At 42.1% G+C, this 24,550-nt stretch overlaps 1 protein-coding gene across 1 annotated transcript; it reads left to right on the forward strand.

The window, feature by feature from the left end:
- Positions 1–6,671: 6,671 nt before the first annotated feature.
- On the forward strand, positions 6,672–23,880 carry LOC121534922 (transferrin receptor protein 1). The gene is made up of 18 exons (XM_041841544.2): positions 6,672–6,781; positions 12,942–12,991; positions 14,493–14,727; positions 15,754–15,937; positions 16,232–16,457; positions 16,795–16,917; positions 17,193–17,291; positions 17,708–17,847; positions 18,026–18,171; positions 18,539–18,658; positions 20,175–20,260; positions 20,341–20,404; positions 20,627–20,694; positions 20,800–20,864; positions 21,046–21,133; positions 22,569–22,796; positions 23,108–23,266; positions 23,592–23,880. Exons 2-18 carry the CDS (start codon positions 12,959–12,961, stop codon positions 23,832–23,834), a joined length of 2,307 nt encoding a protein of 768 aa, XP_041697478.2. The 5' UTR covers positions 6,672–6,781; positions 12,942–12,958; the 3' UTR covers positions 23,835–23,880.
- Positions 23,881–24,550: the final 670 nt, after the last annotated feature.

The raw sequence follows: 24,550 nt of genomic DNA on the forward strand, positions 1-24,550 counted from the left end.
AGCCACGCTGCCCCAGTGGGATTTGGCCTTGGTTCTCGAAGCGCTATGTAAGTCGCCGTTCGAGCCATTGAATCAAATACCCCTCAAGATGTTGTCTATCAAGACGGCACTGTTGCTCGCCTTGACTACCGCTAAGCGTGTCAGTGATTTGTGTGCCCTGTCGACGAGACCCGACTGCCTTGCCATTAATGGCGATCTGAGCAGAGCGGTGTTACGTCCTAACCCGGCGTTTGTGCCGAAGGTTATTAGCAGTGCATATAGATCACAGACTGTGGAGTTGTGGGCTTTTTCTCCCCCTCCTCATAGGGAGAGGAGTGAGGAAAAGCTTCATTGTCTGTGCCCAGTGCGCGCTTTGGCGTGTTACGTTGAGCGCACAGCAGCGGTTAGGTCATCGCCTCAGCTGTTTGTGTGTCACGGTGCGGCTGCATTAGGTAGACCACTTTCAAAACAGCGATTGTCTCATTGGCTTTGTGAAGGTATTGAGACAGCGTACGAGGCAGCGGGGCGACAACTGCCTCAGGGTATCAGAGCTCACTCCACTCGTGGAGTAGCAGCTTCTACTGCCCTCTTCAGAGGAACAGGGGTAGAGGATATTTGTAGAGCAGCGTCATGGTCGACGCCGTCTCCATTTATCCGTTTCTATCTATTAGATATGTCTTCTAACTCTTTGGCTCGATCTGTACTCAGCGTGGCTGAAGGAAGATCTTGAGTAAGATAGAGAGGGAAAAGACTGTGGACATGGGTGTCCATCAGGTTCGCTTTGGTTAAGAAGATATATTCTGTTCTATCTATTAGATATGTCTTCTAACTCTTTGGCTCGATCTGTACTCAGCGTGGCTGAAGGAAGATCTTGAGTAAGATAGAGAGGGAAAAGCAGGACTGTGGATATGTGTGTCCATCAGGTCCGCTTTGGTTAGGAAGATATATTCTGTTCTGTCTATTAGATATGTCTTCTAACTCTTTGGCTCGATCTGTGCTCAGCATGGCTGAAAGGAGATCTTGAGCAAGAAAGAGAGGAAAAAAGCAGGACTGTGGACATGGGTGTTCATCGAGTCCGCTTTGGTTAGGAGGACATATTATGGACATATATGTTTTCTAGCTCTTTGGCTTGGTCTGTACTCAGCGAAGCTGAAAGGTGACTTTGAGCCAGGAAGAGAGGATAAAGCAGGACTATGGGCAGGTTCCAATCAGGTCCGCTTGGGTTAGGAAAACATGTTTGTTGATAGATAGGCTTTCTAGCTCTCTGGCTCGATTGTACTCAGCATAGCTGAAGGGGAATCTTGAGCTGGAGGAGAGAGAAGCAGGACGAGGGACACAGGTCTCTATCAGGTCCGCTTTAGATGGAAAGCATATCTTGTGGCATGTCTCTTGACTGATAAGGTCAGTATAGTAGAGATATGTGTGGAATTGACAGAATGTGAGGTCATCTATCTGATGTTTCAGTTTAGTATGACTTATATTTTGTTCCCGCCTACTAATCTCTGGGTTCCATTGAGTGAGTGAGGTGGTCTACTGGGCACGTAATGTAGAGTGACAATTGGTGTCATTCCATTAGTGGTCGGTAGTGTTTTTACAGGATATTGAGGCACATCTATCTGCTAGTACAGATTAGTGTAGCTTTTATTCTGATGATCTGCCCACTAGTCATTGGTATTGCCATTGAACTAGATGGGGCGGGTCTTTAACCGATGACGCGGTATATTGTGACGCCCGGAGGGGTTTTTAGTTGCAGTACTGCGGGAATTGGTTGCGGCCATTGCTAGGCTTGACCTTTTCATTTTTTAATGGGAAGTGTTAGGCTCGGCAGGGAGTACATTTTGGAGCGCTATAGAACGATTAGTTACCGGAGTGTAACTCCAGTTCTATGAGTGGAGCGGAGCCCCATAGGACTTAAGGCCCTGCCGACCCTCTCTAGTCTCGCTGAAGATAATGTCTCGGGAGGCTGAGTGAGGGGATGTGTCCCCTTTTATAGGGGCACCTGTGCTCCCATTGGCTGCAGGTGTGTGCATAAATTTGCTTCAGGCTGTTCTGCCTTAGGGCAGAGGGTAAACCACTAGGAGCAGAGCTCCCCTGTGGGGCTCCGCTCCACTCATAGAACTGGAGTTACACTCCGGTAACTAATCGTTTTATATCTCTCTGCTAGCAGGGTTCGCGCCTCCCACCTTCCCACAATCCCCTGCGCATTTCTCCGCCTGCTCCCGTTGAAAATTAATGGGGGCGGACCTTCGTCTGGTGAATTCGGAGGTGGTGGAAACCCTATGTAACCAAGCAGCATGACAGTGATGCCTAGTCAGAGATATTAGAAAAGGAGGAGATAAGAATCCCAGCGGGAAATGAATAGAGAAACGTATAACGCTCCGCCCAGCAGACTGTCGACCAATCGCGTTCACGTTGTCATGCTGCATCACACGATTGCTAAGCAATCGTCACGCAATCTCTTCTAAAAGTCAGGGTATGAGTCAAGAAACATGCTTATTTTCCTCGAAAGTATGTAATGTCAAGATTTTAAAGCTAGACGATATTACAGAGGACAAGTTAGTTATCTAAAATCCTGGAAAAGATTTATAATGTTGAGCTTCTTGTTCACGTAATTTGTGCTCATGTTGGGTTTTTGTGCTAGCTCCCAATTGACTCCCATTGACTCTTTGAAGGAGAGATCTCCTTATCGGAGTTTACCTAGAATGCACGACCCATTGACAATGTACGGGCAACGTACACAGTGGGCGTTAATATGATTCCAAGTTTCCCATCTCCTCAAAAGTATCTCTGGCCTAGTGACTCTGTTGCTCAGATCAAAGATGGGGTCTCTGTTGAGTAATGCTGCGTTCAAAACAACTGGGAACTCGGAAAAATACGATGTCATATCATGATGTCAGTGATCTTCAGGTTGGAAAGTCGGTGCTATAGAAAGAGGCCAGAGTTCCCGAGTTGGATGACTGTTCAATTTTCCCAGTCGGAGCTCGTTTTTCTTTAATGCACTGAGGTCAGAAGTCTGAGATTTCCGAGTTCCCAGTTGTTTTGAATGCGGCATAAGTTTGAGGGGTGAATGAAGCACATGAGGATGTGTGAAACGTACTCCTCAGCCTGAAGTGTCCCCACTTGCGCCAGTGAATAGCTAGCTTTTCGCATGGCGCCGACTAGTAAAGCTTCAGGAGGGTGGTCACGTATGCTAGCAAGGCAGAGGTCCCGAGTTCGCGTTAGGTATGTGCTCACTAAGCAAACAGCGTGACCTCCTTTACACTAGCAATTTACAGTATGGCCATAGCTTTGAGGATGCTTCTTTACCAGAAGATTGTACTCCTCAACCCTACACCAACTCAACACATTTTCATAAATAAAAATATTCTGTATATTCTATGTTCGGTTATCTTTTTAACAAACCAATTTGTCAATGTTACTTGGATTTAGCAGTCTGGTGTTATAATTAATATTATTGATGGTTTCTTGTTTAATGTGCTCGGACTTAACAGACCCATGACAAGTAATTATAATACCTAGCAAGATCAGACTTCTTAGGAACAATGTATTCCTTTCATTTGAGAAAAGAAAGCACATTTATGAATGACGGCTCTCACACTAGCAAGGCTCAGGTAACTTATAAACATGACCCATGTCTTGAAAAAGGCCCTGTTTTGCTGCTGATAGCATATCAGTACACGGCGGCTGAGGGTGCTTAACCAACACTGGGTAAAACAAAAAAAGTGTAGCCCTCGACATGACTTTGCCTACCTGGCCCTAGATTGTATCATCTTTAAACCTCTTCTACACAACATTCACCAAGGCGTGTTTTGTGTCTGTCTTTTAAAACGAGACAGTCATAGATGCAAGACTAGTTTGTGTATCAACTTTTGTCTGATTAATTTGTTGATTGTCTTCCTTCTTCCTCTTTTTCCTCCTCACCTGCTTAGTTTGTGGCAATGCCTCTAAGAAAGGGAAATAACGTTTGTCAAAATGCCATTTTGTCTGACCATAGCACATTAGCAGCCTTTTCTTCCTCAACGTATCACCTCAAACCACATCCCCTTTTGTGTTGTGGAGCCTATATGACCAAGTCACTAAGCCACTCAGAGAGAGTATTCACTGACGAAAGACCAGGACCTCAATTACATAAAGAAACGTTTTGATGGTACTATTTGCTCAGTTCAGTGCTGTTTTGTATGAGAAAAATGTAAACATGTAACATGTAAACATGTAACATGTAAACATGTAACAACATGTAAAAATGGAGCCCATTTTGCACAACATCCCAACAACCAAATAATTGTTCAGTGGAATGCCAAATTGAATAATTGTCTCAAATGTCAGTGTAAAGAGAGGAAGTTTTAACTGTATAATTGTGGTTTGCTGGGTCTATCCTCAGCATATAGTGAGTGCAGTGAGTTTTGTCACAAGTGAACAGCCGATAGGAAACCGAATAGGTTCCCATTAAATTAATTTTCAATTGCATTTCATTTATTTTTATCAGAGGGACTGCAGATGAGAAAGGCATTGATCAATATACTGTGCCCATATTTGTTCTTCCTTCCTTCTCTCTCTCTCTTCCCCCTCTCACCAACCTATTCTTTCTCAGTCGTCTGTGACCCCTCTTTCACATTCTATTTTACACACACTTTCCTCGCAGTCTTGAAACAAGTGGTGACGAGTGAATGCTACTGCAGGTATGTATGAGTCTTCCCCCAGGCCTATGGGTTGGACTGTGATAAGGGAGTATTTTCTGGAAATTGACAGTTTCCTGTTGGTTAAACTGAAGGTGACTAAACTGATACCTTTCAGGGGAAAAAGGCGGGATACAAGTCTATGCGTGCATGTGCAAAGGAAGGAGAAAGTGAGGCGTTCTTATGAGAGAGGAACGGGGAGAATGTCAAGACGTGGGTGTTATAGATCGGGCAGCATTAGAGGCCTATGCAGGGGTCCTATGACTCCCATTGACTCCTTGAAGGAGAGATCTCCTTGTCAGAGTTTACCCAGAATACATGGCCCATTGACAATGTAAACAGTGTGCAATAATACGATTCCAATGGGGTTTCCCATCTCCTCAAAAGTATCTCTGGGGGAGTGACTCGGATCTACAGTTGCACTCAGCTCAACGCTGGGGTCGGTGTTGAGTACGTTTGAGGGGTGAATGTAGCACATGGGGATGTGTGAAGCTTACTCCTCAGCCTGAAGTGTTCCCACAGTTAATAGCTAGCTTTTCATGTGGCGCCAACTGGTAACGCTTCGGGAGAGCGGTCGCCTGTGCTAGTAAGGCAGAGGTCCCGAGTTCGCGCCAGGTATGGACCGAATCGGGAGGAAGTGGTACTCGTCAAGCAAACAGCGTGACCTCCTTTACACTCTACAGTATGGCCATAGCTTTGAGGGTGCTTCTTTACCAGAAGATTGTATTCATCAACCCTACACCAACTCAACACATTTTCATAAATAAAAAGATCCTGTATATTCATTTATGAATGACGGCTCTCACACTAACAAGGCTCATGTAACTTCCAAACATGACCCATGTCTTGAAAAAGGCCCTGTTCTGCTGCTGATAGCATATCAGTGCTCTACACGGTGGCTGAGGGTGCTTAACCCACCCTGAAAAAAATTAAAATAAATAAAGAAGTGTAGCCCTCGACATGACTTTGCCCTGGATTGCATAATCTTTAAACCTCCTCTACACAACGTTCACCAAGGCGTCTTTTGTGTCTGTCTTTTAAAACGAGACAGTCATAGATGCAAGACTAGTTTGTGTATCACCTTTTGTCTGATTAATTTGTTGATTGTCTTCCTTCTTCCTCCTCACCTGCTTAGTTTGTGGCAATGCCTCTAAGAAAGGGAAATAACATTTGCCAAAATGCCATTTTGTCTGCTCACTGTTGTGTTTATGCCAAATACCATAGCACATTAGCAGCCTTTTCTTCCTCAATGTATCACCGTAATCCACATCCCCTTTTATGTTGTGGAGCCTATATGGCCAAGTCACAAAGCCACTCAGAGAGAGTATTCACTGATGAAAGACCAGGACCTCAATTACATAAATAAACATTTGTATGGTAATTTTTGCTCAGCCCATATTTGTTCTTCCTTGTCTATCTATCTCTCGCTCTCATAAACTGCTTGGAGGAATTACTTTTCAATAAACCATTTTGAATACAGAGAGGTCCTTACACCTGACCAGTCGGATGAAGAAATGTGTTTTTACTTGACACCCTGCAAAATGTAATGGATATGGTTTTATCAGACAGCCAGTCATTCATTCATTGGCAAACTCATGTGCAAAGCGTGAACGTCTTCACACTCTGAAAGACAAGACACACTTGATTTAGTGCGCCGGTTAGGCAGTATTCCCTTTTGGAACCATCCACTTGTGCAAGTGAACTCCGCCGCGCGCGCCGGGTTACTCAAATCAAGTGAGCCCAAAGTGAGCTACGATTCGCGAGATTAGGACAAATGTAACCTCATGCATTCTACATCTGTGTACATTTCAACATATTTAAACATCACTAATGTTGTGAAAACACACCTCAGGTCGTGTTAACGTGTTAAGTGAAATGGTCAGAACCCATAGAAACCACTCCGACATTTATTTCAAGAGCGCATACTTTCTAGAACACATGGCAGGTCAGCAAGCCGGCTAGAGGAGACGTGCGACAGGAAGTGATGTTTGATCTTTTTTTACGACACTTTTTTTTGTATACATAAAGACCATGCTCAAGGTTGTTCTCCTCTTGAAGGAAAAATAGAGAACACGTTCAAAGAAACCTCGTGTGGAGGGGGCATATAAGACCACTATCGAAGAGCGGTAAGCGTGTCATTTGGATCATAGACGTAGTTTGTAAACGCCGAAGTAGTCTACCATGCCATGGCTTGATTAATGACTGGCCATGATTACAGTTGCGTTTACCTAACTCGTCATATTATGGGCGACCTCTTATTTTTAGATAAAATAATATGGATATATGCATCCAAATAATTTTTCCGTAAAAATATTGCGTTTTTTGTAAAGATTTTTCAACGTGATCAACTATTTTTGCCTATCGCTTTGTGTAGGCTAGTTAGCAGTTGTCCGGTTGATTGGATCATGATTGTAGCAACTTTCTTACTGTACAATGTAGCAAGCAAGGATATGTTGCAAATTAGTTCTCTATGAAAGGTTTGTCTTGGTCATGTTCACTTGAGTGACTCTGGTGCTCTGTACTCTCAGCACGTGGTTACTTAGTAGGCCATTTTCAAGAGGTAGGCACACGCACAGTTGACCTTGACACCAAACGTTAGCGACCTAGATATATCGTAATATATGGAACATCGAGTAGGGCTGTAGAACGTGATTGAAGTTAGCAGTAGCTTTTTATGTCGTAACGGACGCATTGCATGTGGAAACCTTCGCGCACCACACTAGTGACGCTTCGAACACACCGACCGTTGTTTTTGGTACACTAGAAGTAAATTCATTTCGAACACTAGAAGTAAATTCATTTCGAATGGAACGCTGCGTTTTGTGCATAAGTTGAATTTATCGAACATATGCGTCAAACTGTATGGGTAAACGGGTTGACAGAAATGGTAGCAGAAGGTGAATGTTGAACTTTTGTTGCACACATGTCTAGATGATGCTGCATACTATTTTAGCGCAATTGACAAAGTCGATGTGTTCAAAGCGTTAGTACGTTACATCCCCTCAACATGATTGTGTGAAACAGACTTTGCTTTATATAATCGACATCCTTCTGGTTGGTCATAGAAGCCGTTTTCCTAGTCAGATGGGCTGTCTAAACCAATAGTTTTTCAACACGAGTGTGCGTGTTGAAGTCCAAAAATATTCTTAATTATCTTAATGCAAATCCATTGTACGAGCGTGTCGAGCAATTGTTTTGCATTGAAATAATAGTCTATGAACTAACCTTGTTGTACAAATAAATAAACTGGGCCAATGTGTGCAGAACATTTGAGCGAGTGCCAAATTGGTATTTCAAACCTAGGCTACATTGAAGTTTACACAGCATCAGGTTAACTTTACACGTTTCTGGCTCAAGTAGCCAACGGTCATGGGTCCTGCTCTTGAAAAGCCCCGTCTCTTCAGGGCGTCCCTCATCGTGGCCTTGGTGATTTCTTGAAAGTCTAAACAACTTTGTTGTTATTCACCTTTGACACACATATGGCTATGCACAACACACCATAATTGTGCTCTTTATGCTGGGTGTATGTGTTTGTCATATTCTAGAACTCTCCAAATAATATCCTAATCCATCCAGGTAATTTATTGATCTTAGACGTAGTTTGTGAACGCCGAAGTAGGCTACCATGCCATGGCTTGACTAATGACTGGCCATGATTACAGTCGCGTTGACCTAACTCGTCATATTATGGGCGACCTCTTGTTTTTAGAGAAAATAATATGGATATATGAACCTACATTTCGAAAACAAGGACATTTCTAAGTGACCCCAAACTTTTGAACGGTAGTGTATATGAAACATACAGCCAACATTCAAGGCAAAATCTGCCGCAAACAATTAGGCTTCACTATGGAAATTGAGTTGCTATCTTTTAATTCCTTGTGAGGTGCGCCTCTACCATGAGAAAGCATTTAATTCCTGGTGTGTGTGTACGTCTCAGTGACTGTTTTGAAGTCACACTTTTAATCTCTAATCCGTCGGCTTCTCTATCTGAAAGACTTGCTAAATTTAAGGTTTTAAACCTACCAAGGATTGGTATGTTTGGCATGTAGGCTAAAATCTTTGAGGTAGCATACATCTCTGAAGGTGTGATTTAATGATATAACCACTTAACCAACAGTCTCTCAAGATGTTAAGCTACAAGTCATCAAAGGTTAAGAGATGGGTTATAGCCTACATTTTGATATGTGGTTATGATGCTTGCTAGTTTACAAAAGCACTAGGGCTGACCCCATTTAGTCAACTGATCGATTGTTTGGTTGATAGGCTGTTGGTTGACCAAGATTTATTTTAGTCGATCAGTGGCAAATATATTTTAAAAAATTATGGCACACGAGACACCTGTCTGATTCACGCCTGTCTGAGTGGACTAATCCATTGTGGAGGCCGCAGGGATGGCACCAGTAGTACTTTTACCATTAAAGGGGGGAGAAAATGTCATAAAATAGGCCTACCTGATTAATTCTTATCCCTTGTGCAAATAGCCTACAGCTGTGTCTGTCTGTCCGGATCTCACTGGCACAGGAAATTGAGGGCCCAGAATATTTTATACAATGGCTGGACCAAGTTAATAGGTGATTAAATGTTTCAAGTTCCTCGCAGACCGGCCATGCGTAGCCAATGTGATTTATAGGATATTTTTTTATCAGGATATTTTCTACCTGCATGCTGCAATGTTTTTATTTGTTGGCTTTATGTAGGCTATTTTGTACATATTGGCAATGGTGAATGAAGTTACTTTTAGATTTGTATAATTTTCAATCAGATAGAATTTTGATTAACTGCATGACATTGATTTTGAGATATGAAGACTTTATTATAAATGAAATAAAACTGTTCCACACAAATTTGCATATGAAAATCATAACTTGGAAACGGCTGCCGACCGCTGGTGTAGCCTATTACCGGCAACTTCAGGAGCATAATGAAGGCCAGCAGCAGCGGGCAATGGGCAATGAGTGGAGGAGGCGCTGGAACAGGTTTTTTTCCTTCTGATTTGGATATATTGATCTCTGGATCCCTCTTTAGTAAAATGTGTCTTAATTTTTAATTGCAGCGCTTATAGCGTCAGACAAGCTCAGTAGCCTACATATAGTTGATTTATTATTCAAACTTAGGGTGTGTCTATATATGGAAAAATACACCTTTTAAAAATGTCAACCAATTGATTGGTCGAAAGAACAGATGACTCTCGGTCGACCAAGATTTTGTTTTGTCGGGGACAGCCCTAAAAATGACATTTTAAGAAGCTTGACCTTCCTCTTTTTCTATTACCTTTACTGTAATCTTGCTAAGTCAGCATATTTTTTACTGGCGCTAGTCAAGGCTAAGGAAGACACGGCTAGGCCATACCAGACCAAGTTAGAGGCTGACTTTAATCAGGCTATCTGCTTACCTAAAGTAGGGTTAAGATCATAAACCTATATTTCTGATTTAGCTAGGATAGCAGGTTGCTAAGTAGGGCAGGCTTGTCTCCTGGTATTTGCCCACAGTTCCTCTCTCATGCCATGTCCTCTCTGCAATCTCACTCCATTGGGGCTGACCATATCGCTAGAGGTCATTCAGGACTCCAGTATCGTTGTAGTTATTGGGTGTATTTATCCATTGATCCAAATTGTAATTAATAACTTCACCATGCTCAAAGTGAAATTCAATGTCTGCTTTTTATAAACATTTTACCCATCTACCACTAGGTGCTCTTCTTTGCGAGGCCTTGGAAAACCTCCCTGGTCTGCGGTTGAATCTGTGTTTGAAATTCACTGCTCGACTGAGGGACCTTACAGATAATTGTATGTGTGGGGTACAGAGATGAGGTAGTCGTTCAGTAATCATGTTAAACACTATTATTGTACACAGAGAGTCCATGAACTGATTTAGGCTTGCCATAACAAAAGGGTGGAATACTTATTGACTCAAGAAATTTCAGCCTTTCATTTTTTATTCAATTTCAACAACAACAAAAAACACATTGACATTGTGGGGTATTGTGTGTTGGCCAGTGACAGAAAAAATCAGGACCAACCGACCAGGACCAACCCTGCTTAGCTTCAGAGGCAAGCCAGCAGTGGCATACTTCCAGACTTTATTTAGATTTTATGCTACTCCTTTGGAAGGGACTAGATCCTAGAAGTGGGAATTGCCAAGGACCTCACGATACGATATTACAATACTTTGGTGCCGATACAAAGTGTATTGCGATTCCCACAATTCTATATGTATTGCGATTCGATACACATTTTATTGTGATTTGATGTTCCAAACATATTGCTCACCATATGTCTGCTGCAGGGGTACAACACTTTTTGACCAGTCATGGAAATAAGTGCTGAAACAAATTGGCTCCCTATTGAAAAAGATGGAGAACAAGTTATGAAGGAAAAATACTGGTGTTTTGGTGCAGGTACAGCCAACTAGTGCAAAAATAATATTGCACCAATTTGTGGATACGATACAGCTTCAAAAATAATATCCCAATATGTAACTATCTATTTTTTATAAATTTTTTCCTATCACTACTAGGTCCTCCCTTGTCAAGGCATGGACAGATACATCATTTTGACTGGTAAAGATATTTGTTGTGAATTACTGCATTACTTTCTTAGTAAAGGAGAAGTGCTACCAGTAACACTGTTTTTTGAGGAATTGCATTCATGACTGTGGTCACTGGTGAACCAACTGTTTTAGGAGGGTTCTCTAAACTTTGCTTCCTTATTGGTCATATTGGCAGGATCTTGCTATCAGTTTCCTAACTTGAGCACCAACTTATTTCGACTGCCCTATTGTCAAATCTAAATGAAGCGGTTTCTAACTAAATGAGTTGACAATCATGATGTATGATTTTTGACTGAACAATGAATGGCGTAGACCTATCTAGTGGTCTCATGTTGATCGTCTCTCATAAAGTCATATGCATTTCCAACAGGATGACAGTGTAGCCTACATGAAGAAAAAATGTTTAGCTCATTAGTATAGTGCACATTTTTTAGGTGCGGGAGCGCAATAAAAAATGTTAATGATGTCATAATTCCTCCAAGTTTGCACCAGCAGATGGAGCGTATTGAATATCATTGTGGAGTAGGCCTATGCATAAAATGCATCCTCCAATTGCCTATGCCCACACATTGTCTAAAAATATATATTTTGAGGACCCTCAAACACAGTTAGGGGGGGGGGGGGTGATAGTTACACATCGGGGTATTGTTTTTGACTATGTATCATTTTGACAATCGCAATATTATTTTTGTGCTAGTTGGCTTTAACTGCACCAAAACTCCAGTATTTTTCCTTAACAGCTTGTTCTTTTTAAATAGGAAGTTGTCAAAAAAATTAAATAGTAAAGTATAGATACGTCGTTTTTTGGGGTAAGTATTTTTACATAAGTACTTTACACCACTGAATTTCTGATTTGCTAACTGGTTGAACGTGGCATGTGTATAACTACAACCAGTTAGCAAATCGGACATTTCAGAGTTTCGTAGTTCCGACTAGAACATGAACGCAGCTTAGCCCGAAAGGATTTGAGAAATGTGATTTGTTGACGATAGGCATATGACATTGGCCTACGTCTCTTGCGCTGCGTAGAATATCAGATCTCAACAACGATTGGAGAAGTGTTTAACATCACCAGTACCACATCCTTATGATATACAGTGCCTTCAGAAAGTATTCCTACCCCTTGTCTTATTTCACGGTATGTTACAGCCTGAATCCAAAATGGAATAAATAGTTTTTTTCTCTCCCATCCACTCACAATACCCCATAATGACAGTGAAAACATGTTTTTAGAAATGTTAGCAAATTTATTGAAAATAGATATCAAATTTACATAAGCATTCACACCCGTTTGCTATGGCACAATACCGCATGCCTGGAGTTTGCAAAAAGGCATGTGAAGGACATTCACACCGAGAGATTGCTTTCTTTGGCGCATCCATAAAATCAAACCATGTGGGACGTTTTCGTAATCATATTATTTCCCCCCTAGACTTCACGCGGCGGCAGGGCGATTATGTTCACTTCCTTGACAGTGCAATCTTTTAGGGCAACACCGTAGGAAACATGGTGGATGTTTAGAGAGCGGGTGGGACCGTTTTTCTTGTGGTTTCTCCACACTAGCCATAAAGAAACTGTATATGAATGTACACAAATAAGAGTTGAAAACCTGGGGCTTTGAAAGGGGCGTGTATAATTGTTTTGCCACAAAACTGTCAGCTTTTCTGTTCAAGCATGGATCCAGTTCCACACTTGAATCACTGCTTTTCTTGAATTGTTTATTGTTCCCTCTAGACTTCTAAGAAGATACCATGGACCAGTCAAGGTCGACGATATCTAAAATTGTAAGTACTATGCCTACTTTTTAAAAAATGACCCTAGCATTTATTAAACAATTATGTCTGAAAATTGCCACAAAGCAAAAGCATTCCTCATTGAATGTCTTTTAAATGGTTGTTTTTAGTATAGTATATTAGTATAATTTGACATACTGCAGGTTTATTTGGTACTGTACTATACACTGGTGGAAATTGACTTAAAAAAGAAAAAGAATCTGTCAACCAATGTAACAATTCCTAAGAATGAACCTTAAAACCCCTTACACTCGTGGAAATTGTCCTATATGGATAGGGACAAATTGAAATATTTCTAACAGAAGAACTATACAAAGCAGATCCACGACCATGGGAGCAACTGAAAGGGAACAGTTCGGGGATTAGGGGGAAATTATCAGAGCAAAGGTGACTACACAACAGTTCACCTGGTACAAGACTGAATCCAAACATTACACTGTTGATCTTATGTGCATTTTACATTTACTGTACTTTTCTCAGCATTTGTCAATAATGAAATCTGAAAAATCTCTGGATACATTCAGTAATATAAGAATATTAATTGAAATGTTCTTCATAATAAGACAAACAGCCCCATTCTGTTCAGGACAAGGCAGGGTATAACGCACGTCATCCTTGTAATGGTGGATCAAACATAGCGATCATAAACGTTGATACTGTAAATGACATGAGTTTTCAAATATGGAAATGTCAAGTGCACATTTGGACTGAAATGGTTGCTTGTATGACCTCAGCTGTATTTATTATAATCCTCAACATCTCATCTATCAGAACACATCGACTCGATTTACAGCATTTCCCTCACTTAGACAACTAAGTCTGTAGCTCAGCTGGTAGAGCACGGCGCTTGTAACGCCAAGGTAGTGGGTTCGATCCCCGGGACCACCCATACACAAAAATGTATGCACGCACGACTGTAAGTCGCTTTGGATAAAAGCGTCTGCTAAATGGCATTATTATTATTATTATTATTATTATTATTATTATTATTAATGTTCAAAAGTTGCCAATTACCAGTAGGGATGGGGGGCATCGTTTTGTTACGCGCAGTGCTCAAGTTTATAACGGCTGTCAGTCAAAACCCATACAGCGCTGTGAAGTGGAGAACCTGAGCTCTGACGTCATGCATAGCATGTTCCTGTACAGCCAATGCGTTCCAGTTTAGGTGCTTCTAATGACAATCTGCCATTTTCAACCCGTATACGGGAAGACTAGGTGAGAGTAAAAAGTGCTACAAACACATTTGTACACGTCAAAATCATTTCACTTCGTTGGACTGCTAAATGATTATGGACCGCTATATGAGTAAGATGCAAGTGTACTTCTGTGAACTATGAATCTCTATGAAATTCTGTCCCATATGAATGCAATTCAACATGTTCTAGAAGCGTGTGTAGACTTTTGGCTGAATAAACCACCACAAATCCTCACATGACATGTGACTTCCGTTCTGCTTTCCTTCTTTCCTCCATCTCTCCGTGTCCCCACACAGTTCAATGGGGAGCCACGGTCGTACACACGCTTCAACCTGACCCAGAACATGGAAGGCGAGAATAGCCAGGTGGAGATGACGCTGTCGTCCGACATGGACGAGGAGATGGGAGGTAACGGCGTGGGAGAGCACCTCAGCAATGCCCGGGACCCCTACGTGGTACGCAAGGCCGCCTGGCGCACGCCCAAGAACATCTGCTTCATGGTGGCCGTTACACTCCTCATCTTCATCATCGGTAAGAATAGACATTTAAAAGAACCATTGACTACACAGACTATTTACATTGACCCCCTTTTATTACTTGTTTCTTTTATTTGAATTGTGTTGCGGTGACTCCCTTGCACTGACTCTATGCACACTCACTGGACTCTACCCACACACTCACACATACTACACTGACACGCCAACACATACACACTACGTACGCTCACACACATAGACACACTCTTCACAGCTGCTACTTTGTTTATTATATATCCTGATTGCCTAGTCACTTTCACCCCTACCCGCATGTACATGCTGTATTACCTCAACTACCTCGTACCCCTGCACATTAATTTGGTACTGGTACTCCTTGTATATAGCCTCGTTAATGTTTTATTGCGTTACGATTTTCTTTTTTTATTTAGGATATATTTGTCTTACTTTTTAAACTCTGCATTGTTGGGAATGGGCTCGTCTACACCTGGTTGTATTTGGCGCATGTGACCAATAACATTTTATTTGAATTGCATTCTGGTGCCTCAGTCACTATTAGTCACGTACGGTTTGATTATTGGTCATATACTGTAAAAGTCACATGCTCAGCATTAAATTCGGATAAATTCATGGGCCAAGAGAAACTAATCCGTGTTTAGGTTGTCTTTTAAACAGCCGCAAAGAACTTCAGCTAACTTGAGCCACAGCTAGCTAATAATCAATGGAAGTGATAGGGGCAACCTGCACTGTCGTATGATTTATGGATGAAACACGGTATCGATAAGGGTAAAAAAAAAAGGCTGTTTTCCCAGACACCGATTTAAGTATAGTCATGGACTAAAAAACATTCTCTATTGAAAGCTGTTTTTGTCTGGGACTTAACTTAATCTGTGTCTGGGAATCCAGCCTGAAGAGTTTAGCCTTTGTTTAGTTTCTGGCAGGGATGGTGTTGTATAGCTGCTGCTGACTGTGGTTTTGGGAGTAATTGTGTCTTTAACTCATTCATTTGTCTCTCTTTCTGTTTCTCTCCCTCTCTTTTTCTCTTGGTTTCTGGCGCTCTCAGGCTATCTGATTGGCTACCTGGCCCACCGGAGGAAAGAGCTGGCTCCCAGCTGCTCTGTATCCACCCTCCCTTCCATTACCCAGGATTCGTTTGAGACTGAAGAGACCCCTCTCATGGATTGGAACGACGTAAAAGGTCTGCTGCGTCAGAAGCTGAGCACCTCCAGCTTCGAGATTGCGTTCAGGTGACTGCGCTAGCCTTGCCCAGTTGAGCTTGTCTGCTCTCATGTGTTTCAACTTTATATTGAAAATGAATGTAATACTACTAGCAATTTTACTATGTTGTGAAATAGTATGGCAGATGCGTATGAAACCTCACTAAATGTCTACATAAAAACATGTTTGGTACATCAACGTTGGGATAAAGGTTTAAAAAGTATATTTAGCTTACCGACTGCTACTTTCTTCCTTCCACTATCCTTCTGTCTCTCTTCATAACCCTTTCTCTGTATTTCTCTCTCCTTATTTCTCTCTCTCAGCGAGTTTGCTAGTGAAAGCCACCAGGCAGGCTCCTCTGGAGACGAGATGCTGGGCAACAAGGTGCTGCTGAGGTTCAAAGATTATGGCATGCACACGTGGCACGACGAGCACTACGTCAAGCTCACGGATCCCCCCGCCTCCGGCTCCAACAGGGTCACCTTCAACGGGTCCGACCTCGGAACACTGGGGGGCTATCTGGCCTACAGCAAAACTGGAATCGCACAGGTAATCATCAAATAATGTTTTCCCTTTTAGTTTTCTACATTGAAACAAACTAATTAGGAGCATTGCAGTTGATTACGAGTATGACAATAGCGCTGATACTCTAGCTGTAATAAAAGGCATTTACTGTAACCTTTATATACTGTAAAACACTACATAGCAGTTATGATGCATTAGTAGCGAATTAGTCATTGTTTATTTTCAAGCACTTGGCACAATTAAAATCCACTTTGCATACACCTTTTTAATTCTTCCATAATAGTCCCTCCATAATTATGAATGAATTGTTGCTGAATATTTGAAGCTCAGGACAGGTTTCAACTTTATTTTGGTTTCAAAGGGCGCAGTCCTTCACGGCTACTACGGCCAAATGGCCGACCTGAGGAAACTGCAGGATAAGAACATTACCTTGGATGGGAGGGTCCTTCTGGTCAGAACTGGCAAAATAAGTTTTGCTGAGAAGGTGAGGGAATTGAAAATGGCGTACTTCATAAAGATATTTCATAAGCTTTCAAAATCTTGTTTCATAAGCATATATTTTAATCATTTCAAGGTCATTGATCTCTCTTTATTTGGAGGTTTTAGTATAAGTATGATTAGTCTGGTTTGGATTGGCAAATCTAGTCAAGCCTATATTGATTTGATGTAATAACACAAGGTCATCACTATGTGTAAAGGTGTCCTGTTCCCATGCTTTTCTTCCCATTTTAATATCTCCTTCTTTTCTTGATTTCATAGGTGGCTAACGCAGCCAAGCTGAATGCCTCTGCGGTTCTCATCTACCCAGACCCTGATGTCTACAGAGGGATCGGGGGGTCCATGCAGCTCTTTGGCCATGTGAGTGTGGTGGCCATTTTCTTTATGAATTTGCATGTAGGCAGACTTATTTGCATATGGTTTGCATTCCCAGCCATAACTGAAGTCGAGAGCACGCACAAAGTTACTGTTGGGTATATCAGCAATAGCTACTCTTTGAGACAGTTATTGAACAGTAGTGTATTGTGTACAATTATCTTTCTCTAGTGTTGCTTCATCTATTTGTTAATCTTATTCAGCTCCACTTTACACTCTGAAACCCTCACTATATTCTAGCCCAAGGGGGTGCACATTCTTGTTCTAGCCCTGCATCAACACACCTGATTTAACTAATCACGGGCTTGGCAATTAGTTGAATTGTCTGTTAGTTCAGGGCTAGAACAAACACAAAAGGTCAGGGTTCACCCTGTCGTTTGTCTCCGTCTCTCCGTATCCAGGTCCATCTTGGCTCAGGCGACCCTTACACCCCCGGGTTCCCCTCCTTCAACCACACCCAGTTTCCCCCCGTCCAGTCCTCAGGCCTCCCCAACATTCAGGCCCAGACCATCACCGCCGACATGGCCGCCACTATCATGAGGTAGGTTTCCATCAACTGATCCAAGCTCTGCGTGTAGTAGAAGTTGGGCCTTAGACACAGATCTAGGATCTGCATACCATTCCTAACCATTTAAGGGTTAAAATGTGAAAACTGACCTTAGATCAGTGCCTAACATTTTTCCACAAAATCTTTGTCTCAACTTTGTCTCGAAACTCAGCGGGATGGGAGGGAAAAGCGCCCCTTGGGCAGGTGTAGGCAAAGTGGGAGACTATGACGATATGGCCACGGTGGAGGTCAACAACGTCCTGGCTGAGAAGAAAATCCACAATGTGTTTGGCGTCATTAAAGGCTTTGTGGACCCAGGTATGGTTGACCTATGACCCTGTGGGGGAAAACAAGTCCCCAGTATTTTATAGTATAGTTCTTTAGTAATTGGTGGCATGGTTGGGGTCAGTTCCATTTCAAATGCGGTCAAGTCGGTAGATAGTATTGGAATTCAGTGTGTGAATTGAAATAGTCCTAATCAGAAACAGTGGAGTATATTTCATGAATGGAATTTCTATTCATTTCCCCCACATTAAGGTAAATAAAATGGGATTGACCCCAACTTTAGAGGCTAACTGCTATTGTTTAGCGTCACAAAGCCCATTGGCAAATACTATAATAATATCAAATGTCCTAATCATTTACACCCTTTACATGTGCTGTGTCTCTGCCTTCTTTGCTGTAGATCGTTATGTGGTGATCGGCGCCCAGAGGGATGCATGGGGCCCAGGCTTCGCCAGCTCCACTGTGGGCACCAGTGTGTTGGTGGAGGTGGCCCGTGCAATCTCAGACATGGTGAAAAATGGTGGGTGATGATGCCAGGCCGAACCATAGAAACCCCATAGAATGGACATAATGGATACGTGTCCCTCAGGGCTCTAGTCGGCAGCCATTTAGTAGCATTTTGCGACCCTTTGACTTTGCTGTGCTAGTAAAAACATGTAATTGGTTGCACCGGTGCGAGCTGCAGATTCTACCTGGTCACCTCAATCAAAACGTCATATTTTTTGGTTGGATAAAACCATGATTTGGTCAAACAGTAAAGTGCATTAAAGCCACTCACTCAATACTTATTATTGAGCTCAAATCACACTGTTTTACAATCAAAATATCTGATATGGCTTTGAAATATGGAGCGCGTGAAATACACATCGGCCATCAGCGCACTTCTTCTCATTGGGTAGTATTGAACATAGTAGGAAATCAACTAAATCTATTGAGATCATTAGACAATTAATTTGCCCAACTTATATAAAAAGATATTATTTGTATTTCCTGCAACTTTTTGAAGAGGCATCAACATGGAATGCCCCTGTCTCTGTGTGTGTATGGTACACGCGTTTGTCTACCGCTGTAGCTGTTAGTGCTGCTATCAGTCTTCTGGAATTTGGGGGAAAAACTAAATGGAATTTGGCAAAAAATAAAGTTGATTTTGTGGAGCCCTAGAATTTCCACTTCCTCAGGTGGGGAATTAGCACCAATTTTGAATTAGGCCTGTGTAAGATTAGTGGACCTAAAGGTGAAGGCTAATTCATCTCTATTGAATAAAAAAAAGTCTGGAGCCCTATTTTGACAGTGAAATATAACAATGGCCTAATTGTCATGAATTTTGGGTGGACAATCACTAGATTAGGTTGCATATCAAAATATCTTGAATTATGCGTTCCTGCTTGGACATGTTAGATGAAACAACTTATTTATTGAATACCATCTCAGTAGTCTATTACACTTCTTAATGAGTTAGGTCTTTATAATTACTTTATAAGATTATTAAAACGTATATTGTGTGATGTTGCAATTTTATTAGTTAGTCTGGATCCCCGGTCTCTAATCTACTGTGCTACCTTGGGCTTTCATTCAATTATCTGAAATGTGTTTATGTAGTGTCTGGGGTTAATTCTAATGTATTCCATAAATCTCAAGGAGCGTGTTTGTCATTTGCGGTCAATAAAGACTCATTTTAGGTGACCGTGGGATTTTGTTCACATTAACTGAGCACATTACAGGAGAAGTCTAAAGATTAAAAAAATGGCCTATAGATCACTTTTATCTGCCAAGTACATTTACATGTACCAGGAATTTGACCTGGTGTAGTGGTGCTGACATTGTCTTACAATTAACAATACACAGATAGAATATAGACAGAAGAATGTCCACATACTCTGCATACGGTATATACAGTACAGATATAGTAATACAAAAAAGAAGAACGGTTACACATTATAAATAACATATCCCCATAGCCTGTAAGGAGGCAACCAACTGTGAATGATGATAAAATGATGTTTGTCCTATGATTGCTGTCTGTTTTCTTCTGACAGATGGCTTCAAGCCCAGGAGGAGCATCGTGTTTGCCAGCTGGAGTGCTGGAGAGTATGGGAGTGTTGGTGCAACCGAGTGGTTGGAAGTAAGAACAGCACACTTGATATCAATGCAAACCTTTTGTACTTGGATATGCTGAATGTCTCAACTCGTTTCTGTTTTCAGGGTTATTTGTCTTCTCTGAACATGAAAGCCTTCTCTTACATCAACCTGGATGGAGTTGTAAAGGGTGAGTACGGTGTATTATCTTTCTATATACAGAATGCATTGTTTGGTTTGTGGTAATGACATTTTACAGTTGCAAAGAAATTAAGCAGACGCTCTTATCCAGAGCGACTTACAAATTGGTGCATTCACCTTATAGCCAGTGGGATAACCACTTTACAAAATGTTTATTTTATTTTTTTACATGAGAACTATAAGGTGAAATTGTAACATTTTCCTCTCCCAGGTTTCCAAACATTCAATGCCTCGGCCAGCCCTGTGATGTACACCCTCATCCAGAGCACGCTAAAGGAGGTGTGGCAGCGGATCATCTCGTTTGCCTTGACAGAATTTCCCTTATTTTTCATTATGAAGGTGTGTAATTGAGATGTGTTGAAACTGGGTTGTTCTTCTCCTCAGGTCAACACTGATTCCAAAATGGAACTCTGCGATTCAATCACCGGTGCCAATTGGACGGAAGCACTGTAAGTGAGACAGGACTTAGTGGTATTTTAGAAGATTGCAACAGTGTGACTTGATGGGCCAAGTACATTTATTTATTTGAGTGCAGCTCCCAAATAAAGTTAATTGAATTGCTTGTAGAATTAATGGACATTTCACCATCTTTTCTTGTGTAGTCATGTTTTATTTTGTTGTATTTTGCAGCCTGGAGCCTCTGAGGCTAAACGATCCCGCCTACCCCTTCGTCACCTTCTCCGGCATCCCAGCTGTATCATTCAGCTTCACCACAGCGGTCAGTTTGTGAAAAGCGCCTTACAATGCCTAATGGTGTCAGCAGTACAACACCATACGCATATAAATAGACTCAAATAACTGTTATCGCTAAGACGATACCAACACACTATATCCCAACATGTTATTGCTACCTAATTGTTATTTTATGAACCCAGTTTTCCCCATATTTTGAAAGTATGGCCAGTTACAAATAGTTTAGCCTTCTTTGTGTGTGTGCACTGAGTGTACAAAACATTAAGAACACCTGCTCTTTCCATGACGTAGACTAACTAGGTGAAAGCTATGATATTTTATTGGTCACTTGTTAAATCCACTTCAATCAGTGTAGATTAAGGGAAGGAGACAGGTTAAATACGTTTTTAAGCCTTGCGATATGGATTGTGTATGTGTGCAATTCAGAGGGTGAATGGGCAAGACAAAATATTTAGGTGCCTTTGAACGGGGTACGGTAGTAGGTGCCAGGCGCACCAGTTTGTGTCATGCTGGGTTTTTCAAGCGCAACAGTTTACCATGTGTATCAAGAATTGTGCATTATCATGCTGAAACATGAGATGATGGTGGCGGATGAATGGCACTACAATGGGCTTTCGTATCTCATCACGGTATCTCTGTACATTCAAATTGCCATCGATAAGATGCAATTGTGTTCGATGTTCATAGCCACCATGGAGCACTCTGTTCACAACGTTTACATCAGCAAACCGCTTGCCCACACTACCCCATCTGCCATCTGGCCAGGACAGTTGAAACTGGGATTCATCTTTGAAGCGCACACTTCTCCAGTGTGCCAAAGGTGAGCATTTGCCCACTGAAGTGGGTTACGACGCCGAACTGCAGTCAGGTCAAGACCCTGGTGAGGACGATGAGCACGCAGATGAGCTTCCCTGAGACTGTTTCTGACGACATTTTGTGAAGAAATTCTTCGGTTGTGCAAACCCACAGTTTCATCAGCTGTCCGGGTGGCTGGTCTCAGACAATCCCACAGGTGAAGAAGCCGGATGTGGAGGTCCTGGAGTAGCGTGGTTACACGTGGTCTGCAGTTGTGAGGACTGTTGGATGTAATGGCAAATTCTCTAAAACAACGTTGGAGGCGGCTTATGGTAGAGAAATTAACATTATATTTTCTGGCAACAGCTCTGGTGGACATTCCTGCAGTCAGTATGCCAATTGCAAGCTTCCTCAAAACTTGAGACATCTGTGGCATTGTGTTGTGACAAAACTGCACATTTTAGTGGCCTTTTATTGTCCCCAGCTCAAGGTGCACCTGTGTAATGATCATGCTGTTTAGTCAGCGTCTTGATATGCCACACGTTTTGTGTTTGTGACATTTAGCAGACGCTTTTATCCAAAGCCACTTCGAGTCATGTATGCATACATTATTAAGTATGGCATTCTTTACCCTAACCCTTAATCTTATCCACTGTGTGTCTCAGGGCAAGGAATACCCATACATCGGGACACTGCAGGATACACGCGAAAATCTGTACAACGCCACGTGCAACCAGCTGGCCAAGCTGGCGGTGTCTGCAGGGCAGATCGCTGGGCAAATGGCCCTGCGGCTGGTCCACGACCACCTGCTGCGCCTGGACGTGACGATGTACCACCGTCAGCTCCAAAACCACGTGGTCAACATTAACCGCAAGGTCAAAACCGTGATGAGGGTAAGTCGAGGCCTAAACACTTAATTTCAGCACAGAACACAGTCCAGGGTGGCATGGATGGTGGGAAAGGACATGTTCACTGTCTGGTAGCTAGATATTAGGAAACTGTCCAGGTATAGAAACATGAACTTGGTATGGGATAACGTTTTGGTGAAGCCATTGGAGAATAAAAAATAAAATAATATTTAGTCTGCCTGCCTGTGATTTTGTTTTGTTCTGTATTGTTTATTTTCTTTACCTTTTTTGTTTTGTCAGCATTTCTGTTGACGCCTCGGCTCAATTATTTTGATCTTGATTGTTGTTGACCCCAGTTGAGGCCCGAGTTGTTGCCCAAGGCCCTGACTGTCCAGTGGCTGATGTCCGCGTCTGGCTCCTACGGCCGAGCCTCCAACAGTCTGACCTCTGACATCCAGAACAGCGACCTGAAGGACGAGGCGATGTGCCGCAGCATCAACGACCGCATCATGAGGGTGAATGCCTGTCCTCTCATTCCTCTAAAACCTCAAGCGTTGTCTGGTCCTTTTGAGGATCGCTTTTGTTGGAATTCGACCATGTAAAGTCACATGATTTTGTGGAAGGCAAACTTTGCTGGGCTGCAGTGGCTGCAGGCCAAATGTATGAATTTCAAGTAATTATAAAACCAATAGGGAGATAAGCCACTTAATTTGAGAATTGCCAAAATCCTACATTGCAGCCCGACAGTGCCTGTGCACATGGTTCATCGTGTAACCTTGGGTGGAGGACGATACTGAAACATTTACTTACTTGTTTTCTCTACCTCACTTCCTCCTTTAGGTGGAGAGGGACTTCCTGTCCCCATACGTGTCTCCCAGGGAGACCCCGTTCCGCCACATCCTGGTGGGCTCGGGCTCCCACACCCTGAAGGCTCTGGCGGACCACCTGGACGCCCTGCTGAGCAACCACTCAGAAGCCGACGCGGATCTGTTCCGGAATCAGTTTGCCTTGGCAACCTGGACCATCCAGGGCTGTGCCAACTCACTGGCGGGGAACATCTGGGCAATTGATAACGAGATCTAAGCCTGTCTTGACATTTAATGTCCCATTAAACTAAACACCCAAGTTAGTAATATAGCCATAGGTCAAGGCACCATCAGAAAGGTTCACCCATTCAGGAAAATTAAGTAGAGGTGTTCCGTATTGAAATCAATAACACAAAACCTCCTCTTTTTTCATACGCGTTGCAACACTCATCAAGCACAATATGCTGTATTTTACCTCCCGCACAAGGCCAAAAAAGTAACACTGAAATTCAACTGCCTAAATTTAATTTGTGTTTGAGAAATATAAGTGAAAGGCCATTACTACTCTTGTGAAAACAAAAATGCATTTCCTGAAATGCATTCACAATGACATGTGGAATTAACCCCACATTTGAAGTACATTGGTGCTTAATACAATTGACAAATGACCTACTTATGTTAAATTACTTTCTTAGCATGGTAATACAGAACATCTTGAATGTAGTCAAATTGATGATGCAGTATTACCCTAATATATCTAAGATCACAAACACAAGTTGCACTTTGTGATTACAACAAAAAGGTCATTATTGTATTACTTACCATGAACAAAATTAGTCAGAGACTGCTGTTATTTCTACACTGTTGTTACTTTACATTTGATTCAAACCTGGGCTGTTGTAGAGAGATCTCATATTGGCTGAAAACTGTGTAGAACAAGACCAAGGCTGAGAGATGTTGCCAAAGGGGCTAAAACTTACATTCAGTTCAGAA

Source organism: Coregonus clupeaformis, chromosome 21 (assembly GCF_020615455.1).
Source record: "Coregonus clupeaformis isolate EN_2021a chromosome 21, ASM2061545v1, whole genome shotgun sequence".
Taxonomy (NCBI): domain Eukaryota; kingdom Metazoa; phylum Chordata; class Actinopteri; order Salmoniformes; family Salmonidae; genus Coregonus; species Coregonus clupeaformis.

What these genes read in the sequence shown, in the direction of transcription:
- LOC121534922 (XM_041841544.2), top strand. Translation starts at nt 12,959, where the DNA reads ATGGACCAGTCAAGGTCGACGATATCTAAAATT. An exon ending in GGTCGACGATATCTAAAATT is followed by an intron (nt 12,992 to 14,492) that starts GTAAGTACTATG and finishes GTCCCCACACAG; the next exon opens with TTCAATGGGGAGCCACGGTC. An exon ending in AAATAAGTTTTGCTGAGAAG is followed by an intron (nt 16,918 to 17,192) that starts GTGAGGGAATTG and finishes TTGATTTCATAG; the next exon opens with GTGGCTAACGCAGCCAAGCT.